At 43.0% G+C, this 21,408-nt stretch overlaps 1 protein-coding gene across 1 annotated transcript in view; it reads left to right on the top strand.

The window, feature by feature from the left end:
- Nucleotides 1-19,853: 19,853 nt before the first annotated feature.
- Nucleotides 19,854-21,408, top strand: part of ABLIM2 (actin binding LIM protein family member 2) — a gene marked incomplete at its 3' end in the record, with an annotated part of 116,732 nt that continues 115,177 nt past the window's right edge. The window contains exon 1 of the mRNA XM_081999294.1: nucleotides 19,854-20,056. Within this exon, the coding sequence (XP_081855420.1) occupies nucleotides 20,041-20,056 (16 nt within the window). The 5' untranslated portion in view covers nucleotides 19,854-20,040. The remainder of the gene's footprint in view (nucleotides 20,057-21,408) is intronic.

Raw genomic sequence — 21,408 nt, 5'->3', positions numbered from 1 at the left:
CTCCATGCCCCAGGCAGCCTAGATATTCCCCCTCCCCTTGCTTTTTGTTTCTCTCTGGATCATATCCACGAGGAGATTTCATTCCAAAAAGAACTCAAGATTGCAGCTGATGTCACCCATCAGATAAGACCGCACACGTAAAATACTTTCTTTTTTAAAAATAACCAATCAAATCCCACAAGAACCTAAACCTGGAAAATGTTTTTGATTTTTACGTGCCAGGAAGAGGCTGCACGTACTGGCACCCGAGCTGCAAGCGCGCAGCCCCACCAAGGCATCTGCGCAGCCCTCGCTCAGCCTGTCCCGGCAGACCCTGCCGGCAGCTGCCACTGTCACTTGCCAGTGGCTTAAAGCTCTTTAAAGGTGGCGTAACGTGGCAAAAGAGATAACATGCAGCTCTTTCCTCTAGAGGCAAGCTTAAGTTAATATTTCCCCAAAGGCCAGCGTTACAGATACATCCAGAAAAGTGGAAAAGCCCCTGCGCTTCTCTCTGCTCTCCTGTCTCCCTTTCCCAGTTGGGTAGGGAAGCTGGGGATGGAGGCGACTTCCCAATTTTTCAATTTCTGCAACTTTCTTCAGTCACAATCACAGGAGTACAGTAGGTGACTTGGAAAATACTTGTGTTCTATCCCAAATCAGACCCCTAACACCTCTCAGCTTTTGTATCTCCCGGTGACCTGAAAGTTTAATTGCTGGGCTGAAGATCATTTCAGTCCTCAGGGCTTGTACTGAGCCAGGCTTGTTTACTGGGTAAATTTGTCCAGGTGAGGAGGACCTACTCCAAGCCACACACATGTCTGTCCGAAATCGCAACAACCAAGTTAATTTAAAGAAAGACGTAATCGAAGTGCTCCACACCGGTTGTGCCCTCGTGCTCTCTAAATAACCACTGCAGCATCAAGTTCCTGTATTCATGCGTTTTGTCATCAGCTTTTAATCACTGCGTCGTTCCAGAAGAGCCTAACCACCGCCATAACTTAATACCGGGGGAAGGAGCATCTGCCTAACGAGAACCGTTCAAACGAGGCGTGGAGCAGGCAGGGCACACCCGGGAGTGTCCGCTGGGGACCAGCGCAGCACCAGCGCGGGGTGGTTATGGAGAACTGCATTGCTGAGCAAACTCATTCCGTCTTCTCTGGTGTCTGAAGCGTGTTGTGACGTTTGGCCTTTGTAGGAAATCCTGAGTGTCGTACAATAATGGGCTTTAACTGGGCTTCAAACCACAGAAGCGTGTGTTTCAGAGGCTGCATTTTGAAAAGTGCGCTCGAAAATTTGTTCAAGTCTATAGTTTATTTTAAGAAATGACTGAGGGTTATTTTCCGAGCTGTTCACATGAAGCCACTGATGAAACAGCGGCCAGCCCCTCAGCCTGCAGCCCCCGTAGGGACCGCCTTCAAAATGGGCCGTGGCAGAGCATCAGGGTAAGGCGCCGGCAGGTTCGGTTTGCCTGACGCGTGCCCGGAGAGCCTCAGGAAGCCGGAGCGCTGGCGCTAGGGATGCTGACTTACCAAAGCAGTGCAGCTACGTGCAAGAGGATTAATTTTACTAATACGTGCTTATGGTTCGTCGAGCCAATAAGGCTCTGCAGCATCTGATGCAAATCCACAAAAGAGTTAAATTTAGGAGGCATTATGTTGGGCCTGTATTTTGAAAGGGACATTATTCATGTTTGCAGCGTGGCATTTCTCATCCCTAGTGCTCATCGTAACGTTTCAGAAGTTATTCTAAAATCGATTCCTTAAATGCTTTGAGGTGAATAATTTTCAAATTCAGGACTAGATGCCCTGTTTGTCTTGTATAGTCCCACTGAAGCATGAGGAACTATGTACTAATATAAGAAATAAAACTTCATGCTGCAGTTATTAAAAGCTGCCCCTTACCTTAGGCTTGAAAATTTGAAGAAACTTTTTTCAAAAAAGTTTGAGTCAAATAAGAGTATTTTAGATTACAGAGATTTTTATTGATAATTACTCAGAGACCAATTCCAAATATAGCTTTGGTCAGCTTTCTTGTGCAGATACAGGTACTAAAATGTTATTCCTTAAAGTTGAACCCCCAGAGCCGCCTCATCTATGAACTATTGTGCTGCAAATTTTTAATAGATTATGTTATTCTGGAAGTTCACAGCTGGTTTATGTCATTTAATGCAAATGAATCGTAGATAACATATACTAGGACATTAAATGTTTATTTGAGGTAATATTTCTGTTTATTCAGCTTGAGTAAACTGAAGGTGGAGTTAAGACTGCACTTAAAAAACGTTGGTAAGAAGCAAGAAAGCAGGTTTTAATTATGAATTAAGAAAAAATCAATAAGCAAATAGGTCCAGAATAAAATTATAAAAGATTGTTGTATGTTGCTACAGTGGTACATTAACATACTAAACTATTTGGAGTGTGACACATTTTCCACATCAGAATTAAACAAATAGCCGCTGAATGCGTTAAGTCATGCCGGTGACATCTGCTCTGGCAGTTGCCTATGGGCTGGGAAATTAAGTGGTATGGCAAAAGATGCACGAGTGGATCCAGCAGCTCAGGGTTTGGTGCTCCAGGTGGTGGAGGGCTGGGGGACACTTGTGGGTCCCTGGATGCCAGTCATATTGGTGAGATGCTTTTTGCTGTGGGAGGATTTTTTTCTTTCCCCCCCCCCCCCCAGTATTTTTCCCTATTATTGGGGCTCTACGAATAATAGTGAGTGGAACTGCCTGCTATCTTTGTCTGCTCTGGGAAGGCGGCTGCACAACAAAACTCGTGTGATTGCAGTTCTTACACTAGAATACCTTGTTTTGGAGCATCTCTAGGACTTTGAACAACCTTATACTATTTTTAAAAATTACTTTAGTTTCATCAGTTTACCAGATAATATACAAGCAGAAGTGAAAACCTTATGCCAACCCTTGAGATCTAACTATCAATTAGGTCATGTATACGTGCAAAAAAATTGAAGGAGAAATCACAACCAATAGCATCTTCATCCGTAAAACAGAATACATGTTGGAGCCTCGTTTTTACTATTTGGAATTTGTTTATGTTGTTCATACAGGAAAGGGATGAGGGGACTTAAAAAACTTTAACTTTTCTCTGCAACTATGACAGCTAGAAGTAAATTAAAACAAAAAAAAATAACAGAGTGCTGCATAATCACTTATCTCCCAGCGATGGCACTTAATTTAAAATGTCAAATATTTCAAGGCTGTAATAAAATTGTGAGACTTAACAATGCTTCTTATATTGCAGACAAAACTCCCAGAGCTCCCATGTCAAAGAGTCAGCCAAAATTCAAACTGAAGCTAGATTAGCAGTGTTAATCACATTGCCTGTTATTTAAATTGCAGGGGAGCAGCGCAGGGTGTAGAGACTGGAAACTGGATACCTGTGCAGTAATGCCTGCACCTAAGGATGTGACCCATAGGATAAGTGGTTAAGTGGGATCGTATTTACTGCCACAAAAGAATCACTACTTCTAAGGCAAACTGCAATATCAAATGTGTAACTTTGTAAACCAGCTTGGTTTCTCTGTATGTTTGGTTTACGCATAGATTTAAAAAGACAGCTTTGCATCTGCATTTCACTGTGATGTTTTGGTGATGGGATCACCAAGGTCATTGTATATCTAATATTTGGTTTGTAGGATTGTAATACAGTTCCTCCTGAATTCTCAGGGTCGGTCCTGGGGCCATGCTGCTGCAAATCTGGAGGCAGGCAGTGTAAATGGAAATAAGCATATTTGTTGTGATTGATAGCACTATGGGACAAGAAATTTATTCTGACATTTATATCTGGAAAAAAAAAGAAGTCATTAATTTAGCCATTGATGATATATGAGCGTGCCTAAAATTAGCTTCTGTTCTGTTAGAATCCAGTGGTCTAAAGCTATGAGTTCAAATCGGAAATGCTGATCCCCCAGGACATCCCAAGTTCCAGATCCAGAGAGAAAAGTTTTGCTTTATTACTTATGATATGTAGTACAATATTATGATGGAAGGTGGCCTCGTAAAAAAAACTGGATGGGCAAAGATGCTGCGAGTTAAAGGTGTTCAGCAGCTCTGAGTGCCGGATTACTTTTCAGCAGATGCTAAGTGAGTTTGAAAGGCTCGTTTTAATCACCCTGCTTTAAAGTGTGTGTGCTCGCTCACTCGTGGTGATGATCATGTTAGAGAGGCATTTTGGACAGGAGGTCTGTTCTGCTGTCCTGCCAGGGTCCTGCCCCTGGGGTGAAGTGGAGCATGTCTGTGGACGTGGATGGTCGGAGGCCGGGTGTCCGGGGAGGGGCTGCGGGAGCCAGACTCCTTCAGGAGGCTGAGGGAGAGAACTGATCACCGTCTTCGTGTCCCCGCTGGTGGGCTGTAGAGAAGATGGAGCCAGACTCTTCTCAGAGGTGCATGGAAAAAGGACGAGAGTCAACACCATGACGGCTTGTGACATGGAAGCTTCTGGAGGAGGTTGTCCAGGGAAGTGGTGTCCTTCCATCCTTGGAGGTTTTCAGATCTGGATGGGACAAGGCCCCGAGCAACCTGATCTAGTGGGATCTGTGTTGAGTGGGGAGGCTGGACTACATGACCTCCAGAGGTGCCTTCTAACCTAAATTATTGTCGTTCTAAATATAGTGTGTGGGAGTGCTAAACTTGACTTTGGCATGATGAGAATTATATTTAAAGCTAGAGCAGGACAGCAAGGCAACACTTCTGGGACTCTCATGCAGCACTCTCAAAAAGTATGGGCACATGTACATTTTCAAGGGAAACTCAGTTATTCTGTAGCATAATGATATCCCAGCTGAGAGTTACGCGACTGTTTTAAACCATAGCTATGTCTCAGGGTGTGCATGATGCTTAGATGTACGTTGTAAGGAGTCAGATATAATTCTGTGGGTCATAAACCGAACAGCTGAATGGATTCAAGACTCCTATTTCCCATTCTGTGACAGATAATTAAAAGATCTAATCTCTTCTACAGCTGACCTGAGAATAAAGACAATACATTTCCAATATTCTGTAGATTTTCTGTAGAGTACCCACCCTCTAATTTTTAATTTAATATGTCATTATTACATCTAGGCCAATTTTGAGATAGTGTCTTGATTTAAAGTTGAATCGGGGAACCATTATTTTCTTGTGGAGTGAATGCAAAATATGTAGTGAATTCCTAGACAGGAGAGGTAGAATCTCATTAGTATAAAACTATCTGTAAAATGATTTCAAAAGATATTGAAGAAAATTAGCTTTTTGGAAGATTAGAGCAATTTCAAGTTTAAAAAAAGCAGTATTTTATTTTATTACATTTTCTAATTATGTCCATACCTCATCATACAACTAATAAATGGATTGATACGTACCAGAGTTTAGGATTAGCATGTAAGCATGAAAGCCTTTGAGTAGGTCTGAGTGTGCTTGAAAGGTTTGGGATCAGTGCTTTAAGTAAAATGATTAAACCTTACTGTGGGAGCAGAAGAATACACTTTAAAGTGTTGTAATTCTGCCTTTGTACAAATGCAGTCTCACTGGTTGAAAAGGGAACATGCAGAATGAATGAAAAACTATCTCGGTAGCTTTCAGATAGTTTATAATTAGTTTGTTTTCTGTCTTTTCCCAGTTTCTAATAATTATTATCAGACCAAGTATGGAAATGGGGAATCCATCACTCTGCTGGAGCATCCTCGGGGACTGCTGTTACGGTGCTATAGCGCTGGGCACGTAGGCTGCTTATCTGGAGGACAGAGGGGTGATTTACAGCAATTTTCCTTTGCCATTCCCTGCTGCTAAGTGGAAGTCACCGCTGGAATTGGACTAATCAATTTGTAAATAAACGCTGATTACATCTATATAGGTATAGCCGTGCTAGCAGTCTGCCAGTAATTGGGCTGATGGCGTGAATTAGGTGACAGATTTGACCTGCAATGGGGAAGACAGTTAAATGGACGCTTAAAAGAAGCAAATTGTACAGCACAGCAGAAAATGTCCTTGAACTAGACGTGCAGGGATTCTGCTGCTTTCTCAAGTGCCATACTGAATGGCACGGTATCAGTGGTGTATTTAGTAATAAAGATAATATTATTACTGTGTGTATAGAAAACCTCCATGACACCATCTTGACCAAAGAATATTTTATCAAAAAATCTTAGAATTTTAGATAATAGGTAGTAACCATAGAATGACACACTTTTCATTATTTTGGTTATGAGGAAGAATTAACAACAAATACTGGTATTCCTTGCAAAACTACATTTTGTTAAGAAAAGAGCATGAAGAAAGACCATTTTTGTTGCGAATAGCAGGGCCAAAGAACAGGAGGCAATCTCCTGATTCAGAAACACCGTTTCAGCCGTTTCTGAGCCATTTCTGAGTTTCACCCCAGAGAACCTGTTGCTGTTCCCTTCCCATTGGGATTTAGTAATCAGTGTGCTTTGCCTTTTCTCTCTTCTCCTCTGTCCTCAGTACCGGCGTTTCCCAGTGGTTCCCAGGTGTTTATATGCAGAGGTTTTCTATTGTTTCACAGACCTTCCTCTAAAAAAAGTGTCTTTCTTTTTCTTTCTTTTTTTTTCACTTATTTGTAAAGTTTTGGTGAGAGTTTACATTAAAGGTGCAGTTTGCACATGTATTTAATATTTGGTTACATCCTGAACTTGCATAATCAGAATCTGGAAATAAGAGTTTGTGACATTGTGGGAATACTTATTCAGAAAGAGATTTTCTTCTTCCATTACCTAATTTTAAAGCTTAGAGATTAAAGATGTTTCATTTTTATTATACAGTGTCACTTACTGTTAATTCGTGCCCAGGAGCAATGCTTAAACCCTTATAAATAATACCTTTGCTTTGAGTAAAAAAGATTTACTTGTAGTTTCATACACAATGGTCTGGCTAAGTGATTTTGTTTGGGAATTTCTAACTTTCTTCTGATTAAATCTATATTGCTATTGACGGTAGCATTTTAGCAAACAAAAGCTGGCATCGTATAGACATGCAAAGTAATTATGATCCTTCCTCCAAAGAGTTTGTGGTGTGACCTGCCAAACCCATCAAGATAAATATCTGTGAAGGTTTTTTACTTTATACACAGGAGTATTTCAGTTGACTTCAATACAGCTGACATACTGCACTCACATTTTTTATTTTTTGTTGATGTTCATATTCATACATACTCCACTAGTATGAGCATCCAAAAGTATGAAAGGCTGTTAATGGATTCATGTCTGCAGAGGAAAATCAAGGAAAGAGGCTAGAAAAAGACTAAACAGCTATTAATTGGGATCATTCTCAATTAAAAGTTCATAATTATGTGGAGGTTCTTGAAGGGGGAAAACAGCACAAAAAGGAAGAAAATGGTACTTTGTGTTGCTGAAGTAGTGGATTGATACTTGATATTGAAGTGTTACCAGCCTCCCCAAATTGTTAGAAAATCTAACTTCCAAAAAACATTATATTTGTTTAAAATTATTATACACAATTCTCAAATAATTGAGGGGGGTTAGAAAACTATATTTTTCGTTTCCTAATGAAGGATAAGATTTTCACATGTTTACAGGGCTCCCACGCTGGAATCACAAGAAGCATTGATGAGGAGGACCAGTAGAGCTGTTAGTTGAGTGACAGTGAGATCTAGGAGATTCAGACATGGTTTGTGTAGGAAATGAAGAAACTCACAAACGCAACAAAAATTTTGAACAAGCACAGAAATCAGAGTGAGCAGTCATGCACTCAGGTTTGGATTTATCTCATCTGACTCTAGATATTTCGAGGTTAGGTGTCTAGCCTGAGCTAGTCCAACCTTGAGTGGAAAGGAGGCACTTCCAGAGGGTGTTCTGTGCCAGCCTACAGTGGTGGTGCTGGACTTCATGGTGGGAAGTTTCTGTCTCTTTTATGGTAGTGGGAACTTACTTTAACTAGTTTTCTAATTTTTGGATGCCTGGAGTTAGGTGAGATGATTCCCACCCTAGTAAACAAGGGAAGACTGATGTTTTGCCCGATCTCTGTATTTGTATAAAGCCCATGTTTTCACAGAGTAAATAACTGAAAACTTGTTCCTTTGACGATTATAATTGCTGTTGGAAAAGATGCCATGGTAGCCTTCCTCATAGATGGTGCTTTGGAAATATAAACTGTCGAAAAGCATTGTCATTGTGAAATCGGTGATACAAGGCGTGGTGTTAAAACCTGTCTGCCTTGGGTGGTCAGCGTGGTGTCAGTCAGTGGAACTGTGACATCATGGGGGTCATCAAGCTGTATGACTGGATATTAGGAAAAATGTCTTTTCTGAGAGAGTGGTCAAGCATTGGAACAGGCTGCCCAGGGAGGTGGTGGAGTCACCATCACTGGAAGTGTTCAAAAAACGTGTGGATGTGGCACTTCAGGACATGGTTTAGTGGGCACGGTAGTGTTGGGTTAATGGTTGGACTTGATGATCTTAGAGGTCTTTTCCAACCTTAATGATTCTGTGATTCGGTGGTTCTGTAAAATTGAGATAACACTGGAATTTCCAATGCTAAGTGATACAAGAAGGTATTACTGGTGGAGTAGCTTAAAGAGATTCACAATCACTGATTTTGTGATTGACAGTATAAAAAAATGTTGTTAGAATGACTAGTCTGGAAGCTTGGTCAAATTAAAGGCTTCTGCAAGTCATGGTGGTTAATTTAGAGATTTATGCTTTTGGCACCTAACGTCTCACTGGCTTGTGTAAGCAACTTGGTTAATCAGCAAAGAGAAGCACTTCCAGAAGAAGTCGCATTTTGCACAGTCCCAATGACAGTTGTAGCTAAAGTTATTACAAATGTAGGGATTGGATTGCATTAAGGAATTGCTCCTCGTTCTCTGCTTATTTAACGTGTTAGTCCTTACTGTGTCCTTTTCCTAGCTCTTATGTAAGAAACTGTATTGCTGAGATAATTCGATTGCATCCTATCATTTTTCATACCCTGAGGACCTCATCAGTCTTTTCACAGAGTTTGATATCATGCTGTGAATATGAAATTGATACTCACTTCTTTCAGCTTGATCAGATTAACTTTATTAGACGATCTTTTTCTTAGGTGGCTCACTTAGTGCTACATTCATGTCTATGTTTTAAGAGAGTACCCAGAAAAGCAAAATAACTTTTTGAAATTCAGGCCTGTTCCTACAGAAACGCTATTAAAAACAAAAGGTTTTGAAGTACAGATACTGATAGTGCTTAGCCGTGCAGAAAAACGAGTCGTAATAGAGCGAATGTTGATTTCATTCATTACAAAGGAGAATTGTCCCTTTTTAATTCAGTGAGAGCGGGGCTGTCACTCTAAATGACAGAGAGAAATGGGATGCCATAGAAAGGGTATTTACTGTCTGAGTCATCATTTACTTTATGAGTATTTGGACTAGGAGGAGAATTATCTTTGCTTATACTCTGTTTTAGAAATAAACACTGGAAATGTGCTGTGGTAGCATGGATCACTTGCTCTTTCTGTGTGTCGCATTAAATGAACGTTGGGCTTCTCTCTCATTAAAACCAGTATTTTTGTGTGGTTCTTTGGGAGTAGAGCAGAGCCAAATTGTGTCCTCTTGCTCCTTTGGTATATGGTCTGCAGTGGGGAAGAGTAAAAGGAGCTCCCATGTTTCACAGGCCTGCAAAACAGTAAGGGAAACTCACCTCCTCCTGCTCCATGGAGAGCCCCAAGGCCGATGGAAGGAAAGCGTGAAGAAACTGTGCGCCCAGGAGAAGGGAGATGTCCAGGAGGAGGATCGAAGGTGGGGAAAGGAGGCAACAAGGTGGGTCAGGGAGGAACATTTGTGGGAAAATGGAGACAAACTAGGGATAAATGGGGCTGGTTGCAAGTAAGTTGGCTGATGGGCAGTGTCGTTCTCTGGCAAGCCTAGCACCTCACGGCCACAGTCTGTCCTGTCTTCTTCTTAAACCGTGTGTGGGTTTGGTGGGGCTGTGTGTGCTTATTGGGGACTGGCACCCAACTTCCTTGCTGGCTGCATGTGGGAGGCATTCCTGTGTCCCATGGTCCCCCCAGATCTGGCTATGCATAATTTATCCTGCTTCTACATAATGCCAACTGCATAGACAAAAACCATATATAAAGGGTCATCCCTTGTGGGAAAGTGGAAGGGAGCTTGAAGTGATGAAGGAGGAACGGCGGTGAATACAGCCTCAGAACCATGCGTACAGCAAGATGGGGATGCAGTTAAACATGTAGGCAGTGTCACGAGCTGAGTCCGTGAGCAAGGACAGCCATGTCAATGATGGCCTGACCGAATCTCACTTCAGCAGGATACAGGTCAAGGTCAAGGAATAGCATCCTGTGTAGCTGTTGTCTTACTGATAGCATCCTACGTAATTGTCGTCTTAGTAGGTTGTTACTGAAGTCTTGACTCGGTAGGATTATGGGCGACTAGAGCAGCTTGCATCCAGGTGAAACTCCCTGTTCGCTGCCCTTGTGTGGTGGAAGAGTGACCCATATCTGCCCAGTGGGGTGTGTGGTGGGGCTGTCAACCTCTGCGTCGCAGCGACTTGCTAGGCTTTTCTGCATTAGGGACAGAGGTAAAGGCTTCTCTTGAGACAGAGGAAAATAAAGTTTTTTCTAATGCTCTTGCAAAGGTAGCTGGTGTTCACCAGCCCTTGACCGCAATTTTAGATTACTTGTATTTTTTGCATGGAATGTGAGGATTTACCAGGTTTAGTCCCAGTGAAACAAAGCCGATTTAGATTAAGAAAGTACCTCAAAATGGTTTCTTTTCTTTCTTTTGTTTTGACTTGAAAAGCATTCTTTGGTGCTTTCCTCAATGCGTATTTTACAGTTTCTCCCCTTGGTGAAAAGAAACGAATTTCTGAATCATACTTTTCATCATGCAGGGCTGCATTTATTCACAGAATTATAGAACAGCTCTGGTGGGAAGGGACCTTGAAATATCACCTGGTTCAACCTTTTGTGGGAAAGGGAGCCTAGATGAGATTACCCAGCACGCTTTCCAACCGCATCTGGAAAACCTCCAGTGGTGGGGACTCCACCACATCCCCGGGGAGGTTGTTCCAGGGAATGATTGTTTTCACTGTGAGAAATTTTTGTCAAGGTGAAACCTCGCCCTGTGCAACTTGTGCCCATTGTCCCTTGCCTGCTCCTTGTGAAGAGAAGCCTCCATCCTCTTTGTAGCCACTCTTCAAACACCGCAGTACTGTGATGAGGTCCCTCCTGAGCCTGTTCATCTTCCTTCTCTTCCAAGAAAAACTAACTTTTATGTAGTTGGACTAAGTAAATACAGGCAATGTGAAGGCTGTGACAGCACCTGTTTATGCTCACCACAGCCTCACGCTGACATAGCACTGGGACCAGACCTTGGCCACCAGTTGCCCTCACCCACTCTGAACTAAGGTCTCCATGCAAAAGCAACCTAGGTACAATCTAGATGCTGGATGGGGACTAGCAGGCTCCAGCATCTTCTGCCCCCGCAGCGCACATATCCCACTATTGTTCCCTCGGCACAATGAACATAATTCGTCTGTGTTTCAACCCTGTTGAAGTCAGGGGAGTGAGGCTAATGTGGGGTTTGGCATTGCGTTTTCATCTGTCCTTCACTGAATTGCATTTCTGTACCTTACCTGGGAAAAATGATGTGTGATATCTTTCTTTTATAAAAAAGACACAATTTTATCAGATGATGTTACTTCTTCCCCTTCTGTCTGCAAAAGGTGGATATAAAGCTTCAGACCAAAATATTCGGTTTGACATAAAACTCATTCACTGTCTGAATAAGGTGGCAGGTTGCAAATTAAGCAACCCAAAACTCAGTCAACAAACGTGTTGTATAGATAGCTCAAAAGTGTATCCCTCGGCAGCAGAACTGCTAGTTGCAGAACTGTGCAAGAAGTAACACAGTGGCTCTAGGCAGCAGGGTTGTGTTTGGGTGAATATAACACATTTCTCCTATGAATGCAGTGTTGAAAGATAATTGATTGCAGAAATTGTGTAGCCTGCCTGTGAAAAGGGAGGCAACATGCTGATGTATCTGATGGGGATGCAGCACAGTTAGATTTGTATCTAAGAATAAATTCTCATGCTGTGACAACTTCACCAAAGTTAACTAATTTGCACCTGTTTAAAGTACCGTGACTTTAGCACCAGCGCTTCAACAAGTGTATGGTTGCAATGAAACAGTGGTTATTACCCTCTTAATGCCAAATTAAGCACAGCACATAAAAACAGGAGTTCAGTTTTATATTTCAGAGTCATTATTTAAAAGTAATAAATAATAAATAATAATTATAATAAATAATAAATAATAAAAGTAATTACCTTTTTATATGCCATAGAATACAACATAAGAGAGAAAGAGCCTTTGGAAAGGTCCTTAAATTATTGTTTGTAATCCTTTTAAAAACATAATTTCATACAGTATTGGTAGAAAGTTAGTAAGTTATAATTTAATTAATGATTGGAGGTGGTTCATTGTAGCTTGGCTAGCAAAATGAACTATCGTTTTTTACATTATTTTATCTTGCTTTTGCTTTTTGATGTTGCCATAACACGCAGGCATTGTTGTTATTATTCTGTTTGTACCAGGGAATGGAAAGAGAAATGAGCCATGGAAATTCCTTCTGAACTGTTTTTTCCCAGTTCCAAACATTTGCTCCTTTTCCAAGCCAGGGAATGTGCTTGTTCCCCTCCTCCATTTGATGGCACAGATGGAGCAAAGATCAGCGTGAAGAGTGATGCCGAGCAGGGCTGCAGCCCGGTCGGTGCTACAGACCTGCGGGAGGGAAGTAGGACCAAAACGCCGGTTTCTGATCTAGCGTCATGGTTCTTTATAGCTTAATGCCCTAAAGGTGGGGGGACTGGCAGGAATATGGCTTGAGGAACTGGTGGAGGTGCTAGAAGTGATTATCGGGTAGCCAGGGAGCTGCAGAGCAGTAATGGACATAGAGTCCAGTGGGTTTTTTAATTGATCCTTAACATTTCAGAGCTACTTATGCTGGAACTGGGCAATAAAGAATATCAATTAATTTCAACATACTTCAAGAAAAAAAATCTTTCTGCTTCGTTTCTTGGTATTAAAGTGAGCTCAGAGACATAATTTCATTTCAGATGTTACTGATGAGAAATTGTAACCTTAGGCAAACAGGGTAATGGCTGAACTTTCTGGTAGTGATGAGTAAATTGCCAAGATCAAAACTTGGCTGAACTGAGATCGGAAATCAATGCTGTCGAAAGTCTTCCACCCAGATCAATAATAGCTTTACTGGTGGGCTTCGCTGGGAACAGGGTAAAGTGCAACAGCATCACATTTCCACTGATTACTTCTTTTTTATCTTTTTACTTCAAAGCAGCTCTCCATGCAGTTGATGAATTCCTCAGTGATCATCAACCAAACTGAATGTATTTAAGTAGGCTTTGGATCTGACCTGCTGCGTTGCAGCTACATCCCTTTATAGACAATGGGATTTGGAAAGCAGGCAGAAAAATGTTTTCTGGCATGGTCACCGTGGGCTAAATGCAAGGATTAAAGCACTGGGAGTTGGGCGCGTGCCCACAGGACGCGGAGAGATGAAGATGATCAGGACACGTCTGAAATGCCCTCTGCCCTCTGGGGCAGGTTTCTTGTTCAGGGCTTTACACTTCGGATTCACAGTCTGGATTTGACCAGATTTCAGTGCCTGACCCTGATTTCAGTGTCTCCTCACTTTCAAAGCCTGAACAGAGCTGTCTGTGCAAAGGCTGGCGTTACACTCGCAGCCGCTCGAGCCCCTCAGTAAGTGGAATTGTGCAGCTCCAGTTGCCTGTTGGATCTAATGGGGTTAAACTCACTTTGCCACTTTTTCAGATTGCCCTAATCTGGAGACTGTAGCCAATTTTTTTTTTTTTGCAAAGAGTGGTTCCTGCATGTGTGTTTGGCCGTGCGTGCCTGCCCTGGCAGTGCCCCATCTCAGAGATGTGCTGAGCTGCACGGCCTTGCAGCACGGCAGCCCGGGCTCACGGGGGCAAGCCTCTCCCTGGGTTTCCTCCAACAAAAGTGCCGAGGACCCAAAAAGGTCTCTGTAGTCATGTTTGCTTGGAAAGCAAGGAAGGTAACTCTTCAAATGTAAGATCCTCAGATCTGTTGCGTGACACCAAGCAAAAGCACTCAGTAGCCCGTACTCATACAAAGGATATAAGCTCCAAACAAGCACATATAGCTGCTTTACCATTCACTACATATGGGAAAGGTGGGGAACTGAAGTCACGTTCTTGCAGTCCTCTGTTAACAGCTGGGAAATGTGAAGTGAAAAACTGGCTCGCTCTGCCTTTGGATGTGCCGAGGAGCAGGCAGGAGAAGGCAGTTTTCAGCCTTGCAGCTTTGGACTTACATGTGTGGCATTTTAGGTACATGAATCTTTCCTTAGACCTAGTCCCAGGCCTCTTAACTCTGAAAATCTTCCATTTTTCCAGGGGTTTTGTGTGCATTCCTTGCTTTTTCTTCTTCTTTATAAGATATGTCCGAAGTTAAATTTATAGATTCTAATTAAAACACATGAGAGAGCAGGTTGAATCTTTTTTGTACATGGTACCCAGCCCACATTATCATTTGATCATCTTGCACAATGGGTAGCTTGTGATTGTAGAACTATAGCAATGTCTGTGCAACTTTCCAGAAGAGAGCGGAGCAATGAAGATCCTTTAAGTCTATGTAATTTAGTTGATACTTCAGTTTATTCCCCATTTAAGCACTCAAAATTTCCATTGATTAAAAAATCCAGCCAATTTAAATGGTAATTTTGTGTGTAAAACAATAATAAATTAACATTTGGTGATCTCTTTCTCTCTTTGTGTGCATGTAGCGTCAGCCCACACAGAAAAATCCATCTTTAAAAATCTGGTCCGTGCATTAATTTACTCCCCGAAGAAATACCCGAAAATGGTCTTGGGGTCTTTGCAATGTCTGTCATCTCTCCTGCACCATTCACGATCACCTAAATGTCAGATTCATATTGTAATTTAATTCTTTCCATATTAATGGGTATAAAGTAGCTTTTCTAAGTTCATGCCTACTGTGTACAATTTTTGGCCACACCAACTGATATTTATTGGTTCATTCCGCTTCTCTGATTCCCCGCTATAAAATGCTGGGCTCGGATTCTGGGTTTTGTCTCGGCAGTTCCTGTTACAGGACCGTTTCTCGTGCAGCCGGGATGCCTTCCCTTAATACAATAGATCCCATTGTCCTGTTTGCTTTCGGAGCTCACCGCCAGGTATTCAGCAGACAGCTTAAGTTTCCCTCTCTCACTCCCGAGTCCTTTCTCCGATTAGTCCCTTGTAGTGCCTGACCTTTTAGAAACCCATACATTTTGTTAGTTGCCTGCCTTATCCTTATTACATGGCAGTTTTTCCGCTCTAAATGGCACATGTCAGCCTATAACCTCTGCTTAAGCAGATCTTTTCTCATCTGATGTCTCCTCCATTTGTTACTGGCCATCCCTATCAGTTTCTTAGGGTCAGCACATTCCCGGTGCGGCAGGTTGATTTTTGAAGGCGTGTGACCCGTGGTACCATCTCTAGCTCTCGTCGTCACTTCGCTGCTAACCAGACTGTATCCCTTTACCCTCCAACCCGTGTCACTTTGCAAACTGCTTTCTGGACGTGCCAGTGCTCTGGTCACCTCATTATGAGACAGGTTTTTTGGCTTTTCTTCAGTCCTCTAAGGATTTTCTTGCACCCTATTTATGGATTTGATATAAAACTACAAAATTATAAAATCTCTGTTAAAGGCTTTGCAGGCTTTGTGTTTGATTTCTGCTCTCTATTTCATGTGTACAGTTTTCTGAAGAATACTAGATAGTGCTTTTATTCTAGTTGGGGGAGTAAAAGGGGACAACACACCCTTCGGTCTGGATCTAGGTCTGCTGTAGAGAGGTCCCCCTGGGAGAAAGGAGCTGGGAGTGGGAGAAATTCTGGTTTCATTCATCCAACTTGCTGGCCAGCAGACAGCGGCTGTCATCACAAATTTCAGGGCTGAAGGAAGCTCTTTATTCCCAAGAGAGAGCAGGGAGCAGAGAAGGACTCATGACCCAGTTACCTCTGGAGCAAGCACAGCTGCCTGCTCTCTGTTATGCAGAGCTGCGAGTGGATTCTCAGCCTGATCTCACATTTTAAGTTTTCCTCCTTCATAAATGCGCAGCATCATCGGTGTCTTGTACTTTAGTGCCGTGTACTGCAAGAGCCCAGATAAATTGCTATTTCTCTCTGGCTTGCTTGTGTGTGTCTTTCAATTACAGATGCCCATGTGTACAGCTCATTGCTGTGCAGGCGATGAGAAATGTTTTCTCATGCCTGACTTGAGGATGGAGGTGTCTGAGCGCCAGAAGTTTAAATTCAGGCCGTTTCTGAGCAGGGCAGGTTTTGGTAGAGTTCAGCTGGTCACTGAGGGCATGGCTGGGTGACCCTGCAAGTCCATTCCCAGCAGGAATGGGACTGATACAAGAGGGGCTGGGCAGAAAGTTGGAAGACATGGATTTAGTTGTAGAGGCACCATTTACCCAACCCTATCTCATTATACCCTTACCCTTTTACTGTTTGTTTTCACTTCTACCATGTGTTCATCCTCTTTATTTGGATTGTAAGTGCTTGAGGGCAAGGGCCGTTCAGCAGTAGTGCCAACTTTGAACACAAGCGCTAAGGAATACATCAGTTCAGTTAATAAATGATGATAGTTAAAAGGAAACATGTTTCTTAATTTTATTTTTGTCCTAGTGTTAAAGCATTGCTCAAATCTGTATCATTACATACAGAGATACACTCAATTTTATTGCATTTTTGTTTGTTTGTTTGTGATCATATTACCCTCAATAGAAAATCCAAATAAACAACTCAGATCAACACCACTGCAAGGCAAAAAGAATGTCAAGCAGCACTCTAGCCAGTTTTTATCACTTAGAAGGAAAGGTACCTTAAAGCATACTGATGATTTATTGTATTTTCCAGCATTTTCAAAGTAAAATTCATTAACTATAGGTTGTTTATGAAAGGTAAATTTCTTAACCTGTATTGAGACTGGACTCTGTGGTCTCCATTTGCTATTAAACAGACCTGTATGCAGTTGGTTAGAACCTTAGTGAGTGACTTAAAGTGCAGGGACATGGAATCATAAAATCATAGAAGATCCTGAGTTGGAAGGGACCCACAAGGATTGTCGAGTTCCAACTCCTGACTCCACACAGGGCAACCTAAAATTAAACCAATATGCAGATCACAAGCAGGTACATACATGTTGCAAAGTCCCTGAATCTCAAGTGTTGTTTTAGCTCTGATTTTGAAAAAATTCTTCATTAGAAAGTACTTCACATGTAATAGTGAAGAAAAATATCTACGTTCTTCCACATTTAATAAAATAAATGTTTCTAAGCATTTTTAAAGACAGGCTATGGGAAGAGCTCAAAATGGGTCTAGCGAGGTGCTGTGAGCATGGGAGAAAGGAGCAGGATTAGGGCGTATACCATCACCTTCAGTTACTATTGACATTCGCTTTAACGTTCAGTGGGAAGAGGGATGTGAGTACAGGAAAAAACATGAGTTAATTAGGAATGGATCTGAAATCTTTTAAAAATGCCATTTACAACCAATGGTACCATGGGCTATGAAGAGTTTGCAGCCAGCTAACCCATTTCAGCGTGGCCTAAATTCGTTGCTAAGCTGTCTGGCTGCTGTTTGCAAAGACATCAGTGCAGGCGTTGACCTTGGTAATGTAACCTTGGTGAAAGGAAACCTGAAACAGAGGATGGGCAAGAGCATTGCTGTGGCTACCAGAACTTCCACTTGAAGTTGTAAGAGGAGCCAAGTGCCTCATCCTTTTGTGTAGCGAGGCCAGTGTGCTGTTATTACCTTTAAAACAGGGGAGTTACAGGTGTTTGGCTTGTGTTGATTTGAGAAATCAGGTTAAAGCTATTCAGCTTTCTGGATCATTTGCAGCAGGAGTGTCAGCAGGCGATGTCTGAGCTGTCTTGCCTTGCTGCTGTCGCTGCTGTCTCTTGTCACGCTCCCCAAGCCCGTCCATCACACTAATGAAGTGCAATAGCCTTGTACTTTGTGCCTGTGGAGCCCGTGAGTGGTGGTGGAGTTTCACAGCAACACCATGAAAACCCTCTGAGCTCTTCGAGCGTGAATTTTTCCTTTGCTGGAGCCAAGTGGTGAGACCACAGGGGAGGCTCAGGGATTCCACCTAGAACTGTAAATACAAATTAGTACACTATGTGACTTTATTATGATCGTATAACGTCAAAATGTGGGTTATATAGCATTTAGCCTTGAAAAGGAGAAAGCCTGGCAAGCGGAGGGAAAGGCTGTGTTAGAGTGAAAGCGCTGTCACTTTTTCTGCCTATTAATTTACGTTCCTTCAGAGCGTTGCTATTTAGCAAAGTGCCTTCTGCGTTTCTGCCAAGCTGAAGTAGCCGCTGGGAAAAACTAAGTAGGCCAAATCCTGCAAATATCTGGAGAGCTCAGCCAGGGTGGCTGACGATGATCCAAAAGAGTCCAGGGACAGATTTGGCCTCACACAGACAGCACAACAGTATCGAACAAAATAAAATATCGCCATAAAGTTTTAATCCAAAAGTCAGTTGCTGCAAGATAGTGCATATATCAGAATTTTAAAAAATGGAATCATTCATAATTTTGATTTAATGTGCAGAACCTGGACTCTTCACCCCCTCTTTATGTAGTGTTTATAGCAATTCATACATGGTGAGCTGGTAAGAGCTTAAAAAAATTCCCAGAAGTTTCACTAAGCCATAAAACTTGCACTTTATTCTATGGAAATAAGCCTTTTTTTTCAAAGAAAAAAAGTAGTATTTCAAGTTTTAAAAAATAGTTTGTTTTTTGATGGCAATTGGAAGATACTGAACTTTCTGTGAAATGATTCGTCATCAACTGTTGAGGTTGATGGAGACTCAGCCTTCAACATACATGCAGGTTGGATCCGTGCAAGATTTTAACATGACCCCGTGCAAAATATTCTTCAACCTGCATAGCAGAGTGAATTTACTGTGCTTTTTGTGCGTGGCGTTACACAAGCTGTGTTGCTTTTCACAGCCCTCCCTCAGCAGCATCAGAAGCTGCGGAGACCTGTTTTCACATTTACACCCCTGACTAGTTTCTGTTTGCTGAAGGAGAGAAAAGGCTGTTCCTTTGCTGCGTTGCCACCAAGCAGGCAATGACTGGGTAAAGGATGGTGAGCGATGGAGGGGGGAAAGTGTTTTGGCTTCTGTGAAGCCTGCAGAAAAAACCCAGATCTGCGCCGTGAAGAAGGGAGGTACAATCCTGCTCCGAGCCCAGCACTTTACTCCAGGTTTAGCCAGTTTGTTCTCCAAGCCGTCAGTCCCCTTTCCAGTGCACAAGCCACGTTACTACCTTCATACAAATTTAGTCCACAGCAAGTAAGAGCTACAGATTTTAATCCTTCTGGAGTATTCACATGATAACTGGGCAAGCAAGTATTGCTTTAAATAGCTCAAGACATCGCTGCTGTTCCAGCGATACGCAGTCCAACTCCATATGAGCAATCGGGAGAGATTTTTGGCCGCCAGGTATCTCCCTGACCGCCTTCAGGAGAGAGATGTGCTTACAGCATCTCCTTCTGAAACCAGTGCTGTGCCCTCCTGCACGGGGGGTCAGGGACCGCCTGGAGCAGGGGATGTCTAGAAGGGTTTCCCAGCTACCTCAGCCCGTATTTTTAATCTCGTGGCCAGGCACTTTGCAGATTTTCCTTCTTGAAGCCTTTTCCCCCAGGTGCCCAGCACCGCCCTGCAGTGCCTGACTGCCCGTCCCACGTCCAGTCCCGCCTACCCCATGGACGTGACGATATTTAGGCTTCTGCTATTTTTACACGACGGCGAGGTGTTGGCTCGCCTCCCGCCTGCGCGCGGGTGCTGCAGGAGTCATCTGTCCCCCGGGCGCGCTGGTGTCGGCGCGGCCCGGTGACGGCACGCTGCCGCAGCTCCCGCGCCCTCGCCGCGCCAGCGGTGCTCCTCGCTGCCGGCCGCACACGCGGCAGCGGTGCTGCTGGTGGCATTTCCCTCCTCCGAGGGAATTAACGCAGCGATGCCGGAAGATACAGGTACAGCGCGATGGCTGCACGTTTTGGAGAGCCTAGATCTGCAATGATTTGTTTTTCGTGAGGAGCTGCGGTAACGAAATCACTGATACCGTCATGAGAATCATTACTCTGTGTTTATGTGGAAATGCAGCAAAGTGGAGGAAGATGGTTAACCATTTATTTTAAATTATATTTCATATTCTTTCAATTATATGAATGATGATTTTGAAATTATAATGATACTGACACTTTGCTGACAGCTCAATTTGAAAACTTTCCTCATTTTATTTAATTTAGGTCGACTTTAGTCTTTGTATTAGCTTGTAATGGAAAAAAAAAACCCTGTCGCTTTATGCAGATATATTGGAGCGCCGTTCCTATATCCCTTCCCATTGTAATCTTACTAAACACATACAAAAACAGCCTTTACACTGCTGCAGTAACGGTTCCTAAAATTCATCAGAGAGTTTTACTAACTGCCTTTGGATTTGATAAATATTTTATTACAATAATGAGGGCAGGAGGTTAGGTCGTGCTAGGCGTGTTTATGTGACATGAATTTTGCACTGAGCATGTGGTGAGATCTGGAGCTTTTGTGCGCTGGGTACTTGTGCTGTGTTGCATCTCTTACACATGGCTGTATTCACATTCTGCTGGATAACACCTCTCCGTCGCCTCTGATCCCATAAACTCTGTAATTAGCAGTAAAAAGCGGCTGCTTCAGTTGTGCTGACTGCCTGCTGTCCTGTGCCGGCTATAGATCTCTGGTTTTATTTTGATCCGTAGGAAGTGCTGGAAAGGGCGTGCGATCCTTAGTGCCAAAGGAAAGGCACTGTAAAAGCTGGTGTTTATAAGTAGTAGACGCAAGTATAGAGTTCAAAAAGAAACGTGAGCCGTGTTATTTTGTATTTTTGGACTCCGTGAATTAATTCAACTGGAGACCTACTGACATAAAGATTTATTGAATTTGCTGGCCTGCCCGTCTGACGGATTAGGAATTGAGGCGAGCAGCGGCGCGAGCGCGGTGCGGCGGGAGCCGCGGCAGGGGCTTTGGAAGGGGCGGCGAGCGTCTCCGGGGGAGCGGCTGGGCGCGCGGGGAGCGGGAGAGCCTTCTGTGGGAAGGACCGTCGAGGTCGCAGGCCCCCACAAGGCTCTGTAATGAGTCACCAGTTCTTAGGAAAAAGAAAAGAAACCAAAGCCCCTTATCCAAAGTAAATTTATCGCTCACACCAATGCAGTTCTCTGAACACCGTATGTACTACCGTATTACTTATTACCGCGTTATATTACCCTTACTCCCACGCCGGCACTTGGAGTACTCCTAGTCACCATATTTGACACACAGACACGAGGCAGGCAGGGAGCAGGGGCCA

Source organism: Phaethon aethereus, assembly GCF_964289735.1.
Source record: "Phaethon aethereus genome assembly, chromosome: 4".
Classification (NCBI taxonomy): Eukaryota; Metazoa; Chordata; class Aves; order Phaethontiformes; family Phaethontidae; genus Phaethon; species Phaethon aethereus.
This window is presented reverse-complemented; position numbering and strand designations above follow the sequence as displayed.